Source organism: Sparus aurata, chromosome 19, assembly GCF_900880675.1.
Source record: "Sparus aurata chromosome 19, fSpaAur1.1, whole genome shotgun sequence".
NCBI lineage: Eukaryota > Metazoa > Chordata > Actinopteri > Spariformes > Sparidae > Sparus > Sparus aurata.
Window position 1 is genome coordinate 13,654,712 of NC_044205.1, and position 25,379 is coordinate 13,680,090.

The 25,379-nt window shown below is 43.8% G+C and overlaps 1 protein-coding gene across 1 annotated transcript; it reads left to right on the top strand.

The window, feature by feature from the left end:
- The first annotated feature begins 7,250 nt into the window (after positions 1–7,250).
- dap (death-associated protein) lies at positions 7,251–22,372 on the top strand. Its single transcript, XM_030398708.1, has 4 exons — positions 7,251–7,469; positions 8,682–8,781; positions 16,282–16,324; positions 20,464–22,372. Exons 1-4 carry the CDS (start codon positions 7,415–7,417, stop codon positions 20,581–20,583), a joined length of 318 nt encoding a protein of 105 aa, XP_030254568.1. The 5' UTR covers positions 7,251–7,414; the 3' UTR covers positions 20,584–22,372.
- Positions 22,373–25,379: the final 3,007 nt, after the last annotated feature.

The window sequence follows — 25,379 nt, forward strand, 5'->3', positions numbered from 1 at the left end:
GTTTGTTACAATCCATTGGAATTCATGTCTCATCCTCCCCTCTCCCTTCCCTCTGCCGTCTTTGATGCCGTCTGGGTTAGGCCAGTGAAATGTACTGTTGGGTCATAACTCCATTGCGTTGATTATTAGCCTTCACAATAGAGGCAAGCCTCCTCTGTCTGAGCATGGTCCCATAGTGGAAGGCTGGTGTAACTTAATGTAGCATGAAAATAGCTCCTCAATTTTCCTAAGCACAGCCTTTCTAGAAACTGCCCTGTTCCACCCTGCAGATGCCTCCGGCCTTCACTGTTTCACTCCCCTCTCTCCCAGCTTTCTCTCTCATAGCGTCCCTGCTCATCCAGCCGTCACACACCTTAGGTCAGACAAAGGGGTGTGTGTGTGTGTGTACACTTATACATGTATGTGCGCGCAGGTATATGTCAGCAGAGAGAGGATGTGACAGGTGGGGGAACGGCGTGAAGTGAGATGTAAGGGGAAAAGGAGGAGACAGGGATGTAGTGAGGAGCAGGTGGAGGGTCTGTGATTTATACTCCGAGGATTTGAGCGTGAAATCAATTTGTGTCTAAGGAGAAGTGAAGCTCCATGGAGCCACTGCGTGCCACAGATAGACCTTGAGAAATTAATGCTCTCGTCTGAAAGGGAAGGAGAGGGAAGGGTGGAGCTTGAAGGAGAAGGAAGGTAGAAGGAGGAACAGTTGGATGGATGAGAGAAGAAATTTGGGAAGGATGAGGAAACTTTTGAAATGATGGAGAATTTCAGGCACACGATGTGAGTAGTAGCAGCAGAAGTGCGAGGTTAGGGAAGCAACGTGATAGATGAACTAGAAAACTTGAAGATAAGTTGTTTTAGTCATGAAAAATTAGTGATGCCCCAGAAAAATTTGTCATCCTTTAAAAATCTAATAATTCTTCTATTTTTCATGAGAAAAGAGGAGTCTGTCAAATGTTCCTGCAACAGCTGGCAGCCGAAATTAGGGTTCCGCTCAGGGACGAGCTGCAGTTCAAATCATATGGGCTGCTGTTTCAAAAACTCTGAACACATCACAACTTAAAAAACTTTTGTATTTGCATCTACCCTGAGACACCTCCTGTTTATAGCAGGTGCAAATCAGGAAATAAAAGAAACCATGAGTGGCACTCAAAGAACGGTACGTTTATTTATTATTCCCAGTAAAACAGTTACTATTGAAAAGAAAAAGTTTGTTTTGCTCTGAGACTGATGTTTGTTACTTCTACCTTAAACTTGAAAAACAAATTTTTGAGGGGGGGGGGGCACTTTGACATATTATCCACCTTTTGAAGTTGATTTGGTGAACTGCATATCAAACAATTGCTTATTTCCATAAACTAAAGCATTCATTTGGAGTCAAGTTTTTTGGACACCCGATGAATTTAAAGTCCACTATTTACTCTACTTCCAGCTCTGTCTTTGGTCTTTACCAAGCCCTTAGGGAAACATCTGGCTGTATAGCTGCCAAATGTTCACCGTTAGCTAGTCGCTACCTATGTCTTTTTGTCTGTTGTTTGGTGATAGGCACAAAGCATGCGCTGGACTTTTAGAGGTGATTAGTAATAATTAGTTAAAAGATGGTAATTGTGGTCAATCTATGAGCAAACCCCTTTCACAATACTCCTTCAACCATCCCCCAAATTTTGATATGTGCTTAATGCTAAAATGGAACTGACGTGTTTGTGTTTAATGTGCAGCGCTTTGCTTCCTTGTAAAGATGACAGAGAAGCCGCACCAAGAGGTACAGAGAAGGATGGAGCGGTACTTTGGAGGCAAAATTACAGGGGACTCAGATGAGAGATGATTGAAGACATAAAGTGCAGGAGAGGAAAGGCAGAAAAACAGGCTTTAGCAATGAAAGACTCCAGAGTAGTCCTCCTGAATGCCTACTTATTTGAATCAAGTACACGTACCTCTTATTTCTTATTTCCCCTGCTGTCACAAATTCTGCTGCATCTACAGGCTAAGCAACGGAGGAAGAAAAAAAAAAATGGCAGGAAGCCTCCCCACAGCAAGATGTTCTCTACTGTTTGACATGGGTGTTATCCTGGTTCATTAACACCTGCTGAAGTGGCGGCATGTTTCAGTTTGATTCTTGCCAAGACATTTTTCACAGGGCATGAAGACTGAATGGTGCTGATTAGTACAGCTGAAGATAGCCACAGAAAATCGGTAGTGATGAAAAAAACCTGAGTGAAAAAGCAGGGATTAAAGTTCTGAAGGAAAAACATCACAGTTGTGACTACACTTGAGTTGGTAAAGAGATGAGACATTGATTAAGCTGTGTCATGTGGTCTTTGCTCCATTTTTTTTTATTTAGTACTGGTATTTTTTGTTTGTTTTTATTCTTCTGATTATTATGTATAAGATTGCTATTTTGGACCAGGCCATGCTAGCAGTTCTGAGCTGTACAGCCGTACACAGTGGTACTTGTGGACTAAATCAAATCAAATCAAATCAAATCAAAAATCAAATCAAATCAAAAATCAAATCAAATCCTCAATAAGTAAGTCACTTCGGGTACACAAATGGAGGCTGATTTGCATTAAGGAGATGACATTGGCTGACTTGTTTACTTCTGTTGTCATTTTCAGCAGTATCTGTAAGGTTGAAAGCTATTACAGTTAAACTTGGTGGTCCAACCTTTCTTACTCATTTCAGCAGTGCCTATTTTATATATTATCTACCCAACAGCGGCAGATGTTAAAGTTAGCAAAAGTTGAAGGGGTAAGAGGGACGACAACGGGGGTGGCAGATAAGAGGAAATAACAGGTGTGAATTCTTTGCTGAAGTTTGGACTGCTTTGAGAACAACTCCTAACCACATGTGAATCTGTCTCAGCACAGACCTTGTTTTTAACTTTATTAACACAGCAGCCACCGAATTCGATCCAGTATGCAGAACAAAGCACAACCAGGGCACCGTTCATTATACTGAACACAATCCATCAATAACACCAACACCACACAGAGAAGAGTGAGTGTTTTGCGCTCTGAAGTCTCTGTGGTGCCATTAAAATGATGGCTACCTCGGGTGCACCCAGTCTTGAGGCAGCTGGAAAAAAGTGCCTTCACTGTATGTGTTTGACTTTTATAAGAGCTTGTGAGCACAATCAGCTCTAGTTGTAATGTTTTCCCAACTGATCCTGACCTCTGCCTCCTTGTGGAGGAAAACTACAGCAAGGGGAGTAAAACTTTGTGGATCGATACAGCAGCACATTGTTGCTAATTAATTTGTCTGTCTTTCGTTTCCTCACAATGCACCATGGAGCAGCTTGAGACATGCAACTGAGTACAGGCCTATATGGATGGTTCTCTGTCACATGCACACACCAACATGCACACACACACACACCCCATAAGGCACCCTGTCAGGTATTGAATAGTCAATGCTGCAGAGCAGAGCAGAAGCCTCAGTTATTCATGTGTGATGGTGCTGCTGCAGAGGACCCAGCTGGCTCCCAAAGACCTATGTCAGTGTGTGTGTGTGTGTGTGTGTGTGTGTATTTGTGTGTGAGAGAGAGGGAGAAACGGGGCATGTATGTGGCAGAGGTATGATTGCATGTGTATGAGAGCCTGTGTGTGTATCTGTGTGTGTACACCTGTCAGTTTGAGCAAATTCACTCACCTGTGACGTCCTCATTCTGTCTCTCTATAAGCCGTCACTGAGAGTGCTCCTCTCAAAAGCCCAGGCACACACACACGCACACACACACACACACACACACACAGTCATATCAGCCATGGGCAGGTGTTGAGATCACTGACTTCTGAAGAGGATTTCACCTCTGGCAGTTTGAATGTGTGCCATGTATTTTCACCCTGAGTAATGAATGCTCTCCCTGTCTCTCTCAGCCTTGCACGTGGTTTGTGCACGTCAGGGAGAGAAAAGTCGAGGAACTGGGGGGAAGAGAAAAAAAAGCGTGTAGGGAGAGTGACACAAAAAAGAAAGTGTGAGAGGGAGGAAGAAATGAGCTGGATGTGGAGCTCCGTATTTGTCTTCTGCCTCAGAGTTGTGCAGTTTCCATCAGTGATTCCTCAGTTTTTCTGGGACATCACAGGCCGGGGCTCTGTTGGAGCGACAGCGACGATAAATCCTGCAGGACGCAGATGCCCACGTACACAACTGGAGACGCTTGTCTCATGTGGCGAAGCTGCATTCTTCCATCTAGTGGCCACATATGCACACACACTCACATGCATGCAGTACACACAGTTGACTGAGTTGTTTGATAGACTTGAAATCAACATCATGAACCAGTAACTAATTGTTTGTCTTTCTACTAAGCCAATGAAAAAAGTCTTCTAGAGGGAGCTTTCCAAGGGAAAAAATAACTCATGTCTTTATATCATTATGATGTCATGATTGGAGCCTATTAGAGCCTATTTATAAAAGAAAGCCTGAGGTACAAACTTGAGATGTTGAGTTTGAAAGATGCAAGCATTTCCCAGATATCAAGGGTTTAACAAAAGAGGCTGTCAAGTTAGGGGAAATGTGGGATCGTGACTCATAAAGAGGCAAAAAGTCAGGATGTGTTGCCATTATTTTGACCATTTTTTAAATATTTATGTCTGTGGTACAAAAAAAAATCAATAAGCCAATATATCGCATTGCTTCCTCTTGCAATATGATTGTCGATACACTGGTGCCAAATATCAGTATTGTTACTGAAACATGCGGGTGCTCTAAACTGATTTGACTTCATAACCCCTGGTGGTGTACACTTAATTTAACCACACTGAAAACAATTGTAGCTTGAAACAATTTACCTCCAGAAGTGTTCTGCTTTCTGGAAACTGACACCACAATGCAGAGGATGATACTTCATGACTCCTGCACATTGCCTTTTTAGTTATTTTTTTATTTTTCAGTCAGAGACGTGTGTCCTTAAAAGGTTTTAATTTTGTATACATCGATTGTCGCAGGAATGCGATCATTATCTTGAGAAACATTTCTTGAATCATGGCGTGATTTACTGTCAAGTACCCTAACTTTATGGAAGTAAACTGCTTAATCACTTGAATACTCCTTTAATTTAGGTGTTCACATAATGTAATCACTAAAGCACCCACAGTTATGAATTGCTAGGAAACTAGTTTTTTTGGTGCATATGGATGTTTAGTTCTTTGTGAAGACACGTTTTTCTTATTGATTAAGAGCAGGCATTAAGAGCAAAATTCTTCTGTGTTTTGATTTACATGAGCAGCGGAGGCTTATTGTCAATAAGAATGTTGATATTTTGAACTGTGTAGGTGTGATTGTTGCGTACAGTCTTCCCGTCTGCAGAAAGCAATGCTGCCCAACGCTGCACCCTGAAGACTGACATCTCTATCAACTTGTCTTGTTAACTAAGTCCAAACATTCTAATTGGACGTCACAATTCATCCTTTTATCAACAGGACTGCATCCTGACCAGCCATGGTACTCCTGGTCTTATGACTGGTTGTCAACACCCTCCTCAGGGACACTAATGCCCAGGCGACACACTCTTGCACTTTGAGGACAAATGTGATGCTGGGACCACCTCTGCACTGCCGAAGCACATTGCTCATTAATAGTGTGTGTGTGTGTGTGTGTGTGTGTGTGTGTGTGTGTGTGTGTGTGTGTGTGTGTGTGTGTGCGCGCACAGAGTTAAAGTTATGGGTGTGGGGGGATATCATGAACAGGTCTTGTAAATCATCTGACTGCATCTGTATTCTTAATATTTGTGTTGCCGTATGCTCAGTGAGTAATTCAGATGTAGTTGATTGTGTGTGTATGCGTCAGTGTATCCGTGTGTGTGTGTGTGTGTGTGTGTGTGTGTGTGTGTGTTTGGACATTGAGCACAGGGAACATCACTTCTTCTGATGGCCTGAGTGAAGAACGCAGCTGCCACTTCACACAGCAATCATTCCATTTCAGAGTTGCATCCCTTTGGCCACACAAACACACACACACACACACACACACACACACACACTGTAATCACACGACTGTACATGTAAATGCATACACTCATTGGACTCCTTACTCCTCGACATATCACATCGAGCACATATTTATGAATTTCTCATTTTACTTTAGCACTTGAATGTGTAAACGACCTTCTATAAGAGCAATAACACACACATGGCATCCTCCTCATAGATACATATAGGCCATATTTTTCAGGACTCTGCTTATATAAGTATATGCTCTAACTCCCGATACTCGGTTTCATTCTTATTGAATTTTTTTTTTCTCTTCTCTCAGTTACCTTTATCACCTCGAGGCTTTGCCAGTATGTCTCAGCTCTGCCCAAGGACACTGTCATGTCAGCCAATTAATGAACCACTGTGGACTTACAGCGTGAAAACAGAAAGTAGGTGGCCATCGAGGTCACCACTGTCACACACACCTAGTGCAGTTTTGCTTTTTCCTTCTTTTCGGTTGTCTCTTTTTGCCTTTTCACCAGCTCATCCTGCCGCCACTTCTTCCTGTCCCTGCTGTTTTGGCATGACTGTGGGCTTGTAGGTGAGAGATGGGAACTGGCTGCTACATCAGAAGAGGTCTGCTCTAATAAGTGCTGCGGTTTTAGAGGCCCGCGTGGGCGGACAACTACGAGGTATTTAAAATGGGTTTCTTTTTGGAGAGCCACAGTATTTGTTCCCAATTAATATTTACGATTAGATCTTTAAATTTGTCATTTGCTGTCACACAGCGCTTCACTTCTTGATACTGGCTTTGTTGACAGCTCCTTTGTGGATCCAATCATATTTCTGGATGAACAGTCTTCATCTCTCGTCTGTTACACTGTTTGTGACAGTTATTTGATTCCCACACATGCATTCACGATGTTTTCTCTTTTTCAAGTGGTACTAATGAGAGGTTTAGAGCACAGGGGATCAGTGTGGTATCATGCAGATGGATATAAAATTATAAAATAACACCGATGTAGGATAAAGGGACTTAAACTCAGTTATCCTTTTTGCAACCCTGCTTTTGTGAAATGATAAATAACTGTAATAATATTATATAATAATTGATTATTATAGACAAAACGTGATTTCAAATAAATTATTTTTTTTATATTTTAATGTAGGCTACATTGTGAATAATGTTACACTGTGCTATTCAGTATCTAATATTCTCGATTGTTTCTTTATTAACAAAAAAAAATGTAAATGTGTCTACTGTAATGATTCACATATACTGTACGGCCCACGTCATCGCGCTCCTCGCCTCAATCAACGCCCGACGTCCCGACGTCCCCCCCCCCCCCCCCGCGTCACGTCATGACGCACCGTTTCCAAACAATGCTCAGGAAAAAAGCCACGTTGACGATCCAGACTGAAGTGTAGTCCACAATTCCGGGCAGAATAAAGCAGGGATTCGTTTGTCAGACGCACCGGTTCCTTCTCGCCGCAGACCCCGGGTCAGAGCAGACATGTCATCGCCGCCGAAGGAGAAGATCGAAACCAAAGGAGGACATCTCCCCGCAGGTAGGGCTCATCAGGCTGCTGTGTTGTTGTTTTTTCCCTTCAAAGCTTCCTAGAAAACCCGAAGAAGGCCTTTGCTTCTGCAGCTCCTCGGAGCACAAATCACACGATGATGATTAATACTTATGTAATCACTGCGCGTGCAGATGTCAGCGGCTGACAGCGTGTGTTTAGCGTACAGTATCGCGTGCCGCGCTATCTGCCATATTTCTCAATTCCGCACATTTGTCTACTTCCTGATTGGCACAACATGATGGAAACGAGTCATATTGTAGCGACTGGCAGCCATCGACCTCTCGTGTAAAGGTTTGGGTTGTAACGTGGCGGTCGTTGCTGCTGCTGGATGGCGCTGACGTGGAGGTCATAGGCTGCAGTCGTGTGGATGCAGGCTGGGGATCAGATAAGGTGTACGTGGACATGAGCGGTGCGGCGGGGCACTGGGCCTCAGCAGCTGATAGCACAGTGAGATAATAAATGCACCTCGCTCCCAGCCTGGGATCCGTGTCAGCCTGAGACCAGCGTGGAGATATGTTCATGGAGATGACCACCCTGTGAGCAGCCCCTCTGCAACGAGGCCAGAGGTCAAGGCCAGCGAACGAACAGCAGTCCCGCAGCTGCCAACATTTCAGGGTCTTGCTCAAGGACACCTGGGCAGGAGGGGCCAGTGGCGGTTCTAAACCAGTTTTAATAGGGGGGCCAGGTTGGGGCCGGCTTTTTTGTTAGGGGGCACATACAACCCGGAAAAAAAGATAAATCCCTCATTCAGACAATACAGTGTTTCCAATTTCAGCAATTTTGAGTGGGTAGTAAACTGCTAAGACATTTTATTTCTGCCTTTCCCTTCAAAACAAAATCATTGCAAGAAATCTGTCATTGTATTATTGATGCAGACTCCCTGTCGGGGGGGCCACAGGGGGGTCCAGACTCAGAGTTACGGGGGCATTGGCCCCTGTTGCCCCCCCCCCCCCCTAGAACTGCTGCTTGCAAACAGCCGCTTTAGCCCCGGTCATTCATTCACAAATGAAATACAAAGTTGAAGTCCAAACAGTCACAAAAGCAGTACAAACTTACACAGTTCTATACAAGAGTCTTTGATATCTGTGTTTTCTCACTGTAACAATGTTTTATATATCGATCATTTGTGAGTTCTTCAAAATTGTCTCAGTTCTCCAGGTAATAGGTTTCCGTGTGTGTGTGTGCGTGTGTGTGTTGCAGTAAAGGCAGGAGGCATGAGGATAGTGCAGAAGCACCAGCCTGCTGCCGTCCCAGAGCCGCCGCAGAAAGATGAGGATGAAGAGGAGTACGTCAGCAGCAGGTACACACACGCAGTCATATACAGATTGCTCAATGAGCCTTAATGGGTTGATGAGGTCCCTGGGCCAGTTGGAAAGCCAGTAAAATTATTAAAAGGGGATGCAAAGGGACACAACACGGCTTCACAGAGACCCAAAGCAGCTACAACGAGACAAAAAGAATGACTACGGAGATAAAAAGCATCTTAAAAGAGATGTAAATGACCACAAAGTCACAAAACCACAACAAGGATACTCACTGAAATGACTATGAAGGGATGTAAATTACCACAGGAATGCAACACAACTACGAAGAGGCACAATATATCACAAAAGAGGCAAAACAATCACAAAGAGACACAAGACAGCAGCAAAGGACAGTCACAACATGGCCTCGTCATTTGTAGTGTTTTTGTGTCCCTTTGAGTGTCTTGTTGTTATGCAGGTGAGGTGGGCCGTGTCATTCCTCATAGTCTGTCCACACACACAGCAGCAGCTACATACATTAACTGCAGTGGTAAGACTGCTCGAGTGCTGTCTACAGTGAGATTGAGAGGCCATCTATGAGGGACAGCGTCGATGTGTGTTCAGTGTACGACTCTGGTGATTTGTGAGCAGTAATCACGCCCCCGCGCACACACCCACACACACAAACTCACACCCTGCAAATAGTCAACTTAGCAGTTTAACTGTTTCCACTTTTCTACAGGGCTTTACTGTAGGCAGTTCTGCAGCAGACTTCTTGTGCACTCTCGCCAGCTAATTCGGTAAACAACATAATTACTGCGTAATTACAGCATTAACTTAAACAGCCCATTCAGCAGTCGCTATTGTTTCCTATAAGCAGCCTCGGTTTTTGCATGTTTTACATCATTCCGGCTCTGCTTTCCGAGAGTCAGTAATTGTACTGTTCCCATATTGGCAGGTTTTGGCTTTTACTGCCCGAGTGCATTGTTTGCACTGAGGTCACTGCGTTCTGTGATGGAGTTGGTGGGAGCTGGTACTTATTTTTTCAGGGCAATTGTGTTGCGCGTGTGTGCGCACCTGCTCGCACACCCACATATGTCTGCTCAATATTCATGAGGACTCGTCAGCTATGTGCGTATCTGTACAGGTGGCCTGTTCACACTGCATATCTGTGTGTGTGTGTGTGTGTGTGTGTGTGTGTGTGTGTGTGTTAATGACAGGTGGTAAATGAGAACTGACAGGCAGTGCACAGCAGTGAGCAGGGTTCAAGAACATTGCCAACTGTCAAGACATTTTTTTGTGCACATGTACTCCATGCACGCAATCACACACATGCACATTAAATTATATATTGCATGTTCTTCATCCATCTTGTTCTCTGAGTATTTTTCCTGCAATTTAGAGCAGGAATAGTATCAGGCCTGGTGGCTGTGGCCAGGGACGTCGCTAGCAATGCAAAATATCCGGGACAGTGTTGCCTCAGTTACCTTGAAAAAGGAATCTGATTACTGATCACTCCTTTAAAAACTACAGCCAGCACAGAGTGTACAACGAACCTTAATATTCTCATCTTTAGCTGACACAAACTTTTTCTGGCTAGAAAACACGTATCTCTCTCCTCCCTCCGTTGTTGTTTGTGTTCGTGTCACTGTGTGGTGTTACACGTGAGTTGTCCTCATGCTGAAAACGTGACTTGTCGCATACGTCGCATCACTCCCCGGGTCGCAAGAAGAAAGCAAAAATATATATTTTTACTAAGGAAACTTCCAAAAATAACAGTAACGCGCCGTGACTTGAATAAGTAACTTTAATCTGATTATTTGTTTGGAAATATTAACGCGTTAGATTACTCGTTACTGAAAAAAGTGGTCAGATTAGAGTAACGCATTACCGGCATCACTGCCCACAGGGAAATTTTGAAAATTGGGCCGTGAAAAATGCAATTTCAACGTAGTTTGAAAAGAAAAGGAAGGCCAATCACTGGGTCCTCATTGTCATATTTCAATCACAAATAAAGCTAATTTTCCCTCACTATAGGCCTACTGAGTAGAATAGAATATCTTTATTGTCATTGTAACAGATACAATGAAATTAAGTGCAGTCCTTGTTCAGTAGTAGTAATAGTTTAGTTAAAGATATTACAGCCTGTAATAAGACCTGTGCTGTGTGCATAGGCTATTAGAGCAGGTAGAACATTCTCTATTATAATTTATTCGCTTCATTGTCTGTCTGCATTAGGCCTACAGTTGGCTTTGTAGGGTATTAAGAGAAAAAAATCGGTTTTTAACAGAGACTACACACCCAGACTACACCCACGACCACAGTAGAATCTTTCACGAACCTGAGCTGATGGAAGTATTATCAGGCATTGGGGGAGATGATGTCTCACTCTCTAAGTCTTCTTGCCCTGGCTGCGACTTTTTGTGTCTAAATAACCTCCATATATCCATAATAACTAACTAGTAAAAACGCTGCAATGGTACTAAACAGTAGGCTAATAGACGGGCTCTGGTAATCTCAGTGACACACAGAAGGGGAAAGAATGACACTGATGTTGAATTTGCAACAAATTATTCTGACTCTGCCCATATATGGGCATATGCCACGAGGAAAGCCAGGACAGCTTCTGCACAATTTGCGCTGGTGACAGTGTTGCATTTGTGGCTGCTGGCCGTTTGATATGCAACCACATAAAAACCTCTGGGGCTATTTTCATCATTTGGCAATTATATATATATATATATATTTTTTTTTTTTAAAGGCACAGATCTAACAACGCGCCTGGTTGTGGCATAAAGTAATTTTCCCCTGCGCCCTTTGCATTCGTGCCTAGATGAGTGGCGGTAATAGGCAGAGCATTAACGTAAGAGGTGAAGTCAGGAAGAGAACAGTGGTACGAGAACAATGCGTTTGTTTGGCTCCTACTCCTCAAGGGTAGAGAGCTGCCCGAGAATGAGAGAGGCTGTCATACATTGCAGTTGGAGCAGACACTGGTCAGGGTGTGACCGCTGAATACACACTTCCTTATTTTGTCATGGTTTTTGGGAGGATATGGAGTCATACTGTACGTCTTTTGAGAAATCCCATCGGGGCTGCAGCTCGTGATTTTTTTTACAGCACAAATGAATCTTCCGTTATTTTCAGTCAATCATTTAGTCCAGGAAAATGTCAAAATATGCCCCAAATTGTTACTTTTTAATGGACTGTAGAAATAAATACAGATATATTTCCGTCATTTAATCATTTAATCAACCAAACGTTTCTGCTCTGAATCAGATAACTGCATGCAAGGCGTTCCAAAAAGCAGAAGCTTTACAAATCACCATTCGGGTTTTTAAAGAAACACCCCCTTGCTGTTTTTACAATTGTGTGATTTCCTTTACGGCTTGCATTGCAGTCTCGCAGATGTGATGAATGTGTTATAATAAATTGCACTGGTAGGGAGCCAGCTAAACGTTAAAAAAAAGGATTGTGTCGGATGAAGCTTCTCTGATTCTTTCCCGTGACCTGAAAACTTTTGAGCAGAGCCGTACATGGCTTGATAGTTGCTTTAGTATTTATGTCGCTTAGTCAAAAAAGACGAATCATTAGCTGCGCTGCGGAAATAAATTAGATAAATAGTGCGTTTAAATCGCCGAATGAGACCATTTAGAATCATCCTTTAGCTTGATAAACTCCCCTCGGCCTGGCCGTGTAAACACAGGTTTACCATCCTCCTGCGAAATGTTTATCTTAAACCTGAAAAAATTACCTGTCAGCTCTCAGAAAAAAGGAGAGGCTTAGTAACTGCACTCCATCAGTATACAGTCAGTGAAACTCTCTCAGTCACACGCTCTCTGTCTGTCCCTCGCTGTGTCACGCTGATGGACGTCTAGCAGGTGGCTACTGGGTAAATTTCGCATTAGTAGCAGCCAGTGAAGCGTTGTAGTCAGGGGAACACCTGCCGTACCCAATCTAGCCGAGATGGACAGATGGGGCAAGGAGAGAAAAGGGAGAGGAGAGGTGGCCTGGATTAGGGCGAGTTGGGGAAGGGGTGGATTATTATGGTTATGGGAAGCGAGGGGTGCCATGGCGATATGAAAATGCGAAAAGAGGAGAGAGGGGGAGACGGGTGGTTGGGGGTGAGACGAAAGAGGAAACGGGAGGAATAAGTCAGAGGAAAAGCGGTGACCCAGAAGAGGCTCCCTGCCTGCTAACTGTCAGGTGAATGTGTTTTTCAAAATGCATCTGGAATAAATCTGGTGTTTCTTCTTCTGTGCAAAAATGTGATGTTCAGTGAGAGTCAGAGAGGCGGGAGCAGGAGACGGGAAGATGTAGAAAAGGAGGCGAACAGATAAACGTATGGTTGTTTCGTCGTTTAACATGTACCCCCCCCCCCCCCCCCCCCCGAAACAAAGTGGACGTACGGTTTATGAGCTGCCCACATGTCAGCTTAACATGTCAGAACTGCACGCGAGGCGCTCACAGGCCTCATGTCAGTTGCGCTGTCACCTCTCCTACATATTTTGGGTGAGAGGTGGATGTGTTTCAGTCAGAGCCTGGTGCTGCTGCTTGGGTGTATGCTCGACTTAATCACTGCACACATACCCGCAGTATGTAGGAACTGCTGTGAAATGTGCAGTAAGCTGACAGCTCATGGTGAAAAGTTTAGAGAGGGAGAGAGAGAGAGAGAGAGAGAGAGAGAAGGAGGGAGGAAAGAGGGGGAGGAGGCAGAGAGACAGGCAACAGGCATCAGTTTCTATAGCAACCACCACTTCGCCCACGGCAACAAACTTCCTGCTCTGCTGAAGCACAAGAGAGATGGGTGGGGTAGTAGTGGCAGTGGTGGTGGTGGTGTTGCTGAGGTGTGGCTGTAGAGCTGAAGACAGAGAAGAAAACACCATGCAGGCGCATTAACGCACATTTTCCCTTTTTGAGTCATTAGTTCCAATTAGCATTCTGTATCCCTCATCCGTCTCTTTTTTTCCCCTCCCTCGATCCCCTTCTCCTTTCCTCTAACTCTTCGCCTCTCCTGGCACAAAGCGACTCCTCTCCAGGATTCCTCACAGCTCTCTACTGCCCCCTGCAGGCTCCCCCCGTCCTCATACGCAGCCAGCCTCCTCCCAGTCGCACCAAACCACAGCCGATGTCATTATGACTTTTGTTTTCTCTCTCTCTCTCTCTCTCTCTGTCTCTGGGCAACTCGCTCCACTCTGCCACACAGATAGGATAGAGGTGTCAGGAGTCTAATCTCACCGCTCAAGCTTTTGTGTATTAGTGCGCGATTCGAGTGTGACTAAAACCTGTCATTTGTGTCCGTCTACAAAAATGTGACGACAGAGCATCTGTGTATTTACCTGCCAGTCAGGTGGAAAGCTTCTAGTCTCTTTCTGACTTATAAAAGAGCTTTTTACGCTTTTTGAAAGAGTCAGACGCTTGTTAGCAGTCGCTCCTGTCTGTCTGTGTAGTCGTGTCCCACCTGTCTGCCGTCTGTCTCCCTGGCCACAACAACGGGCACAGTTTGATGCTAACATGCTCTGCTTTTCCCCCTGTCCGTGCCTTTGTTTTCATACCTCTCCCCTCCCTCGCTGTACTGTACGTTTGCAGCATTTCAGGATTTATCTGCAGTTTGCACAATGGAGACAGACATTCGGTGGAATAGAGACATGTGACAAATCAGCGTGAAGTGAATACCAGCCCACGCTGTCTCAGTATGTGAATACATATCCAACTGAGCGTGCCTTTTCACCTCAACCCCACTGTGTCACACCTCGCTGTAGCTTCAGCTGAAATTGAAACCGACGCAGCCACTGTATATGCTGCACGTCTCTGCAGCACGGTGTAAAAGATGGGTATTAATTAATTTTTAGAGCGTGTAAAGTCGTAAAGTTTTTTTCACCTGTAAAGGATGTCTTCTGAAAAAAACGGTTCTCTGTTTGTGTTTCAGAACGCTAACGAGCTAGCTTCCAGCTCGAAGGGAGAATAAATTAGAAAATCTGGTGTACAATAACGCCAGCGTGCCGTTTTTCAACCTGTTGTGTGTAATGAAAGCAGATACTTCTGCTATGTGCTGCATGGCGCTTTTTGCCAGATGTGTTTTAAGATGAAAGTTTAGCCAACAGGTTCTTCCAAACAAGCATACGTAATGAATCCCCTGTTTGCATTTTCCCACAGATGACTTAGGTTTCTTCATCTGGCTCTTGCCGTACGCACATTTATTCTCCATTTCTTCCCCAGAAAACCTCAAATGTCTGAAAGCTCTACCTGCAAGCCAGCAGGAATCTAGCTAAACAGCTAGAAAGTGTACTTAATTTGAATTAGGAACACTTTCCTTGCTAATATGCCATATTTCAGTTAATTGACTTGCTAATAAAGAGCTTCTTAACCCACCATTCTGCCAAGTGGCTAACAAGGAATAATCAGTGAAATTCAACATATCCGAACATGAATTTAATAGCATGGTATAAATATTCCCATTAAGATAAGTGGCACGGTGTTATTCAGTGCCAAAATGTTGATTGCAGGAGACGGAGGTTAGCCAGATGTGTTGGGTCCATAACCGCTAATTGATTGTGATTTAAAAAGTTGTGCACGGATCGCTTATATTGGAGAGAAGGTAGCAGGTGTTTCAGATGTTTTCAGATGGGTGCTCGGACTCCGACTGCTGAGGCTGCAGCTCACAGTCTGCGTGAGAAACTTTTCATATCAACATGTTTAGGCTGTTAATGAGGGTAAGCCCTGAGTTTGACGTGCTTGCCGCTGTAGCTCACGCCTTTGAGTGGAGTTTTGAAGGTGGCTACCACAACTGTACTCGTTTGCCGGAGGGGGGGTGGCGACGCCGTAAAATTAGATGGCGCTCGTTTGTCATGCCAAGGTCGATACTTACCTCGGGTTCCGCATTCCTCCTCCTCATCCTTTCCTCGGCCTCCATTCCTACCCTTTCTCTATGTCTGAGTGAGCGCCGGCCTCCCTCTCCCCCCCCCCCCGTCTGCCCTGACCTGCATTTACCCCTGTGTCCTCCTTCCCTCCTCCTCGTCTCTTTCCTCTCCTTTTCTCCTCCTTTCCCAAATCCTTCCCTTTTATCATCATGCTCCTCTTTAGCTCTCTTTCCCTCTCCTCTATTCCTGCCCTCCCTCCCTCTTCTCGTGCTTTCCGTCCAGAAGCTGTGAGCCTCAGTGTTTGGCCAGGATGAATGGGAGCTATTTAAGCTGCTGGCAGGTCCATCCTGGTGTGTGTGTGTTTGTGTGCCTGTGTGTGTGTGTGTGTGTGTGTGTTGCCAGAGAGAGTAAGACTGTGGGTGTTATGTGTTTCGACAACTTGGGATGTTCAAATTTTGGCACAGTGTCACTTCGGGAGGTTTTGGAGCCACCTGATCGGTGAACTTTTATAAATGTTGCCTTAACTGCACACTCCGTAGAGCTGCACCCTTAACCCTGTGCACAGTGTGATTAAATTACACACACAATCACCACAGAAAAAAAAGCACCGGACACACACTCTGCAGACTGAATTGTATATTGTCCTGCAAATAATTTTCAATTTTCTCTCCTCTCTTTCTCTCTCTTTTTTTTTTTTAGCCCACCAAAGGCCCCTATGATTGTGTCTGGAGTGGTTACAAAGGTAAGAGACACACACACATACAAACACACACACACAGACCACCAGCAGTGTTGAAATACGCATTATAAGGCAGTTTATATCTGGGACATGAGCTCTACAGGGAGACATGGAGGCTTAGCGCTGCCATAGAACAAGAGAGAAAAGGGAAAATGAGGCAGAGCGCGGGGGGGGGGGGGGAGAAGAAAATGGAGTGGAGTGAGAAACAGGAAAAATACGATAAGGTAAAGAAGGATTAGGAGAAGTGATCAGATATGTCGAATTTAAGATAATGCTGTGAGAACAATAACCATTTTTAACCTTTGAATAAATATTACACGTGGCAGTAACTTGAACAGGGAAACCATCAGTGATCGGTTTAAACCAGGGCCGTCATAACCCTCCGTTCTTTTTGGTGCATTTTTCTGCTGTATATACTGCATGTTCCTGTTCTGTTGAACATGGCAACACTTAACGATGCAGTATAATGCAGTTTTAATACAGTGCCACCGTATTATGGAATGATCGCGGAGTTGAACAAACGCTGGTCTGGCGCATTCTTTAACAAATTGAATTCAACGTTTTGAGTTTCACAAAAGGATTTGACCTGATGTCAGATTGCGTTATGTGACGTAGGGACCTGTGTGTTTGTGTTTGTTTGTTTCGGGCTTCGACAGCCTTGACCTGCCGCTTTGAAACCACGGGTCAGAGTCTGTGAATAGCCTTGTTTGTTTAATTTTTGACTGTATGTCTCGGATTAAATGTGTGTGTGTGTGTGTGTGCGTGTGTGTGTGTGCGTGTGTGTGTGTGTGTGTGTGTGTGTGTGTGCGCGCGCGTGTGTGAGAAAAAGTGTCCTTGAATCCCTGGATGGCTCCATTCTCTGCCTGTCGGACCAGGTAGATTGTTTGCGGAAGATTGCGGTGATATCAGCAAGGTGGCAGGCGTCCCATTTATCCCCCCCGATCCTCCTCTAGCCTTCCCATTCGCCCCCTATCACTGCCATCAAACCCGGAGGCTAGCGCTGCACAAATGCTCAGGAAAAGCCTTTTTAGAGGCTAAGTGAAACACTTCAGTGTCTGTGTGTGGAGTTTGTGGTCTGCTGGGATTTTTTTTTTCTTTCATGTAACAAAACAAGGACGTTTCCCGGCTGTGTATTTTCTACCTTTTCCTTTCTCATTGAGTGAGAGAATGGCATTCACAGGCGAGGGTTGGCTGAATTAAGCGAGTTCCATTCTTCAAGATTGCTTCCGTTTTGTTTGTTTTTACGTTAAAATACTGAAAGAAAAGTGAGATTTGGAAACGGTATGTGGCAAATGCCACGCTACTTCCCTAGAGCCGCTTTTTTTTCTTCTTGTATACTTAAATGATTAGAAGGAAGCAGGAGATATGCCTTTGCCAATCAGCACGACTCGATTGACAGTGTGGTGCAGTAATACAGTTAATTTGTTGCATTCCCTCCCGTACCTGCGCTTTCAGTAGGACAGAGATGGAGGAGAGCGAAAGCTTTGAGCATCAGAGGAGAGAAGCGGGGCAATTGGAGGTCAAATCCATCCGTGTCCCATGCAGTTGGCTGCGGAATTGGCTTTAAATGAAAGAAACACACACAAACACGCTGTAAATGTTTTGGGCCCACCGTCGCACATACACATGGAGGAAAACTAGTGGCAAATACAGGACGGCACAAAACCCGCGCACACATACAAAGACAGGATTAGGGTCAAACGAGGATGGGGTGGGCGAGTAAAGTTCAGCGAGAGGTTTCACACGGACGGGCCGAGTGTGTGTGAGTGAGTAAATGTTGATGAAGTTATGTAACGTTATCCTGAGAAATCAGAATATGAGGTTATTATATTAATGGCGAGTACTAACATATGGCGACATCAGGACACATGAGACGGCATTATTGAAATGGAAAGCGAGCTTAATATTTTAACTGGAGGAATTAAAACCTGAGATATTAATCCACTTAGACATGCATGAGGCAATGTAATGCGTGTTTTAATGTGCGCTTCTCGCAAATGCCGTCTTTAAGCAGCTGGTTTGCCAGCTTTGACCAAGCTCGCCACCCACTCCCCACCGGGCTGTATGTGGAAAAAGCTCCTTTTTCACACCCGGAGATGCATGTGAGCGTGCAGATGTATAGCTACAAATTTCATCCATCCACTTAGACTAACGTGTCGTAAATGAGATCGGAGTGAAGGAGGCGGGAGAGAAGAGTGGCGTGGGAATAACAGGTAAATTAAGGTGTCTGACTCAAAGCAGTGAGAAACGGGGGAGCCAGGAACCGGCATGAGAAAGGAAACAAACAGAGTGGTGGAGGACGAGGGAATGAATACCGGCAGGTAAAGATACGAAGAAAAGAAGGGAAGGAATGGAGTCATCATCATAGCACGTCTTTGATGTAAAAACCTTGCTTTCGTCTGAATGATCAAATTCCTGCCATGATCCGATTTAGAAGCAACGCTCTTTATGGGCATTTTTTTCTTGGAATAAGAGATTGAGGTTGCAGAGCAGATGAGCGGGGACAGATGAGTGCTCCATACTTTACCCTTGGTGCACTTTGCGGATTTCCTCATTGTTATTATGATTATCGGAGGGAGAGGATTTAAAAATGGGGCATAAAGTGAGCATAGCGTACGCAGCCGTAAACACAAATTACAAAGCACTGTACACATTCCTGTTGTGCTTACTGCTCAGTTAATGTCCTCTGCGCTGATCTTTCCCTTAATTAAATGTGAATTCTACTACCTAGTCTAACTTTGATGGCAGTCCTCTTACTGGTAACAACCACCTCACTGTGCTACTGTTTAATAGCCGTCCTCAGTTGGATGGATATCCGCTGTGCTGTGTGTTGTTACTGTATGTTTGCAGCAGATAAGATGCAGGCAGAGCAGATGGGCAGAGTCATCTGAACATTTAGCTTCAGTCGTGATTTCCCCAGCTGACAAGTTTTAAGATAAAATAATGTAAAATTAACTATGAGGTTTAGCCTGGGAACCAGACAAATCTGTCAGCTCGTGTTTCATTTGCAGTGGCATGTGCATCTTCCATCTGACTCGGCCTGTGTTGGGCCAATCACATCAGTTTATCTGATATGTGGGAGTTTTCAGAAACACTATTTTAAGTCTGCTCTTAACTGTACTTTGGGAAAGTGTGCAGTTAGACCTGCAGTAAAACAAGCTGGTATTGTAAAAACAAAACAAAAAAATGCCATGGCCTTGTGTAGACATTTAAGGATTTCATACTGACAATTAAGAATAACGAACCGCATAGCTGTTCCTTTCCATTTCGACCGCTCATATGCCCATTTTCACATGTGGCCATCTTCCTCTGATGTCACATTCAGGGCGGTTATGATTACATAATGCTGTGCTCAAGATTCCAGATCAGATAAACTAAAGGGCATCTGACAAATCCTTATAACTTCCTCCTGATTGATCAGAAGCTAAATAGACAATAGAAAGTGAAATTCCAGAGGGACACACAGGGCCATATTTCAAGGTTAAACAAACACATTTGATAAACCATAAGCCAATGTTACAGTAAGAGCTAACATTGGTACTCAATTACTTCCTATCTTATTTTACTGTTTGATTCTAAAATATAAAACTAACATCTTTGATAAACGTTTTTTAAGCCTTGAAGTGAAACAAACTGGATGTAACGTCAGGCAAGCTTGCAATGTAACGTTACCTGTCTTGTTGTCTCTTCACCAAACCTCCAAAATGATCTTCAAACACTAGCAGTGGATGTTGTGTGTGACATGAAGAGGCTGGAAGGACAGGCGGGCTTAGTTTCAATACGTAACGCTACATGAAGAGCTTAATTACCTGCAGTGCATTATGCTTCGAGGCTTAAATAAATAGTCAAAGACTATCAAATATGTTGTTCTACCTTGAAATGTGTCCGTTATCTTTTCAGTTGCTGATCAGTCATGATGTAGGGAAATGATAGCGATTTGTCATATTTCCTGTTTATAAGAATTGCAATGTCAAAATCCCAAGTCATTTTGGTATCAACCTTCATCTTGTTAGTCAGACAGACAAATCATGAACCCATTTTGCAGCTTATGCTCTAAGTGTCTTCGCTTTTTGTGCCAAACCAGTTGCTTGCAGTTCGTTCTTCTTCTCTTGAACACTATTCACTGACTGTGTTCTGTTCAGGGTGATAAGGACTTCACTCCTGCAGCCGCCCAGGTGGCCCACCAGAAGCCCCAGCCTTGTGTCCCGAAGCTGCCCCCCGGCCAGCACATCAACCAGCACATCCACCAGCCCCGCAAGTGAGCCAGGCAGCAGGCTACCACGGCTACGCAAACTCCACCAGCCGGCCTTCCCCAATGGAACACATAGGATGAAGACGTTTCCCCACTCAGGCACAGATCTCCTTATTAATCAGAGGAATTATCAGTAACAGACACCCAACGCCAACACAGCCATTCTAGAAGTCCCACTCTATACACCCCTGCTGCATTGCTGCTGCACTATTTGCTCCTCTCCCCAAGAGGAGTGTTTTGACAGTTGTATCGTCTTAAGGTGGTATAAGTGCAAGGAGGGTCTTCTAAAATGGCTATCACTCTAGGATTAAACATAAACGGACAAACTTGATCTCAGATCGCGGTCTGTGGGGGGGTTCGAACTCTCACCGCAGCCATCTGCTGACCAATACCACACGTCACAGCAACCAGCCAATCACGGCAACCTATCAATCAGGCCAACCAGTCACCTCACAGTGATGAGCCCAGGCTCCAGCCTTCTACCTATGATCTTCACTGACCAAAAGAACCAATCAACCAATCATGAGGTGGACACCCGTTTCATTATCGACACAAACCAAAAAAAAAATGCAGGAAGAAGCTTTTAGTTTCCAGAGGTTTCATGTGTGTATCACTTTGTTCAAACTGTTGCCAAAACGCATGGAGAGTAGCACATACATAACAGCATTAACCAATTATTAGAGAGGTAGTATGAGTAACCCCAGGCAGGAAATTGGACCTTTTCAATACTTTAGATGCTCAGTAAGGAGAGCCAGTTAGATGCAAAACATGCCCATTCCACTGTAATGGTGGCTGTCATTACCCAAGGAGCTACTGCATGCATGCCAAGATAGCTAGCTACAGATATAGCAGAAGCTAATACAGCTTTTGGACCTGTGTCTTATATTTCATATGACCGAGTGGAGTCTCACTGATCTCTGATCTGCTCACCAGTTTTGCCTGCCTTGTTGGAGCTGTAATCACGCCTACCCTGGGCAACAACGTTTAATGCAAACTCCTGCCTGCTTCATAGTAAAAGTCTCCCAGCAGTGCCTCATTGCTTAGATTTTAAGATTATTATTTTTGACTCACATGGATTTACATTTTATCTGCCGCACACCAGAGTCAGCTGGAATCAAAATGCAGCCAAAAATGTATTGAAATCTAAGGAAAGCCTAAAGTATTGTGAAGCAGCTGCAGGGTGCTTTGTGTTTGCAGCAACATCAGCGTGAACATCACAAGGGAGTGGTGTACTTTTTATTACAAGTTGGACAAAGCCTTGCAGAGAAGCAGTTCAGAAAACGGTGAGTCTCTTCACTGTAGGATCAAGGTAACGAGGTACATTCCAAGTGTTTGAAAACAATATATCGAGCATGTGACTGTTTGTCAGTGTAGAAGGAACATGTATTACATTTATTTCTGCTGCAGGTGTGGCTCATTGCATATCAGAACCTGTGTGTCAGCCCCCGCAATCCAGATCGGCATTTCCTAAGATATGATGCGATGCACAGCAACACGCGCAAACACGCACCACCCTCTTCCTTAATCACCCATCCCCTTACACTCAAGTGTCGTTTGTTGCAACACTAATGTTCAGGTTTTCAAAGAACGAAAGAAAGAAATTTACTCTGCCAAGAAGGAATGATTTCCTATGTTTAATTTAAGTTGAAAGAGTGAAAGAGTTTGTTTGTTTTGCTCAGTTGTTCTTCTTGAGTAAATTGTTCAAATTGTACAAATCTTTAGTCATTGAGTGGACTTAGGTATTAGGTGTGGTTGTCATAGTAAATAAAGATATAGACTATCTTCAAAAAAAAACTTCACCTTGTCTGTATTTTATGAAGTGATGCATGACTGGATGAGAACTTTGTTGTCTTGAGACGCCTTTGTAACATTTGCCATGTAAAACATATTTTGTGAAGGTGAATAACGCGCCTCCAATATTTTCTACCCGGACAAAATGCAAAGTAGTCCTGCTTGATGGATAGTGACCTGTGCCTCACCTGGAGTATTTGAGCATCCCACGGTGAATTAGCACCTTGCACAGAGGGATTAGGGCTCAGGTGGTGTTTTGAAATGAAACAGAAGCATCTCCAAGAGCTGTCAGCTGTTTTTTTTTTTTTTTTTTTTTATTTCCCCTTCATCCCGCGCACAGACACACACGCACACATACACCCTCAATCCACAGTGTGCACCAGGTGTTAGTGCATGTAATCCATCTTTACACAAGCATCTGCAACCAGGTGTTCTGTCAGTTTATGTTAGCCCAATAAAGCAGCCAGTACAGGCTTAGTTGGTGCGAGCCTCTGTCAGCACGCTGCAACACCCCATTAAAGCAGACACAATCTCCTTGACTCTCCGTGGTTGTATGTAGTTCTCCCAGTGTGGCAGAGCTCTCATCCCCTGCCATGCCCTGTTAGACTGACTGAACGAACAGACTGAGAGTGAGACAAAATGTGAGGAACCTCTGGTCGTGTGAGTTCCACAATGACAAAGGTAAAGTGCAAGATGAATTCTATTTAAATTAGATAGTATTGTCAGAGAATAAGAAATCGTGTTGTTAGGATTTACAAAATAACACTAACACAGCAAAGAATGGTTCACATGTGGCTATGAGCACCCATGCAGGAGGAGCTGCCAATCATGGTGCTACAGAAATACCTGTTAAATGTAATGAAACACTGTATATTTCAATGTACCTATAGAAATTGAGTCTGTAGAATATCAACTGACAGATGTTTTATCATTGATGAAATCCAAACAGAGACAGCTTCGTTTAAGCTGGCAGACGGTTTTGGTGCCGACTGCACATGACCAATGCGCTGCTCTCGACGGGAGTATTTCAAAGGATTAATTCACCAAAAAAAAATCAAAATTCCGTCATTATGAACTCACTGCAATTGTCAGTAGAACGTCCGCCGAAGATTTGTCATCCAGAAAAACATTTCTGGAGCTTCACAGCAAAAAACAGCGTTGCAACATTCTCCTACACAACTGAAGTGGGCGGGGATTTGTCAGGCGTAATCCAAGTCTCTGGAAGCCCAGAGATCGCAAAGTGATTTGAAAATACTTTTTTTTTTTTTTTTTTAACAGCCTTTTATTTTTCAGATGAAACCCTCACCTCAGCTGCTTTGCTAAAATTCCTAGTCTGAAATGGCTGCACAGGCTCAGCCATGCATAGAGGATGTTAATAACTCTCTCTTTTGCAATCAGTTTGGAATCTCAGGGCCTCTGGAGACTGGGATCACAACAGCCGAGCCATGTGGGACCATTTTATGAATATTTTTTTGTTGTTGTTGCTTTATTGCTTTTTTTTTAAGATAGTCTCACATAGTACATTGCTGTTTTCGCTGTGAAGCTCCACAAATGTTTTGTAGACAAAGAAACTTTGCCTGTTTCATCTGCATGAGGTGGAGTAGATTGTGACTGGATTTTCATTTCTGGGTGAATTATACGAGGGTTTCTCAGCTTCAAGTTAACGTGAAATCAGCGGGCGGAAGAGTGTGTTGCTGCCTGTCTGACTCTGAAACATGCTTTTTCCCCCCCCCCCCACCTACTTCCACATCATAAAACCAGTCATGGTTACAGTTAAAGGCACTCCAGCCTCAGCGCTAAGTCCTTCTCAATTAGAGGCACTTTATTACACTAGCCTTGGGTATACACCAGCAGCTGTTGGACATGTTGTCCTCAGGAACATTCGAACTGGTTCCAGCTACTTGAGACCAGCCATTTCTGTTACATAGCTGCTGGAAAAACCTTCCGCCGATGCTGCTGTTTACTCAGTCAACAGGCAACGGTGGCAGGAAAAGGCATGCACACATTTAGATGGGGACCTTTTTGGATGTGCTCCAGCTAATTTCTGATAAGGCTGCGGGGTTACAGCGACAAAGTTACAGTGACATTATGGCTCCAGCTTCACCAAACAGCTAACTCGTTATCACACACCGCACCACGGGAGGCACTCCTCAAACAGAGCGTTGACTGGATTTTATGTAAAACTAACCTATTTCTGGAAGAGGAAGTATAATGCAGAACTTTTCAATCAAGTTTGGTGTTATCAGAACTCCTCGGTGGAGATTTTTTTTATTTTTTTATTTATTTTTTTTAGCTGCTTTCCACCAACTTTTTCCCTCACTTATTATCAGCGAGGGCACCGCCACTTGAGGTTCACTTTGAGTTCAGACGTTGTAGATAAATCTGATGCTGATCTAATTGCGAGACATTTTCATTTATTCATACTTTTCAGCATTTTCAGAAATGGAATTCATTAGGAGGGACCTACTTTATCCCTTGATTGCATCGCAGTATCATTTCAAAGAATACTAAAAAGAGGAATTGAAATGATATAGCTCCAATAGCCCGAGCACTGGAAGAGATTACATTCAGTTCTCGCTAAATGAGGGGACATTCATTGTAACCGTAAGGATCTTGTTTTTGAGAATACTTTATTTATAGATAAGGCCTCCGATGTGGTTCGCTGAAAACGTACTAATTCATTTATAATTAGCTTTTTAAACTTCCCCATATTCAGCCAAACACACCGACACTGTTTCATGTTATTTCTTGCTGATTAAATTGCACACGTTTTGAAAATAATTAACAGCTTGATTTTAGGATTTGACAAGAGTATGTAGTGACAATGTAATAACAGATACCTACCAAGATGCAATATTTCATCCTCATCGAAAAACTCACGTGTGAAACGTCACATTATCAAAAAAACACACCCTGATTTATCAAGTGGTGCCGGCAATGATGACATTGTTTTGTGATTATTCAGCAATATGTAACTCACTCAAAATGATTATTTAGCATGTAAATGATGATTAT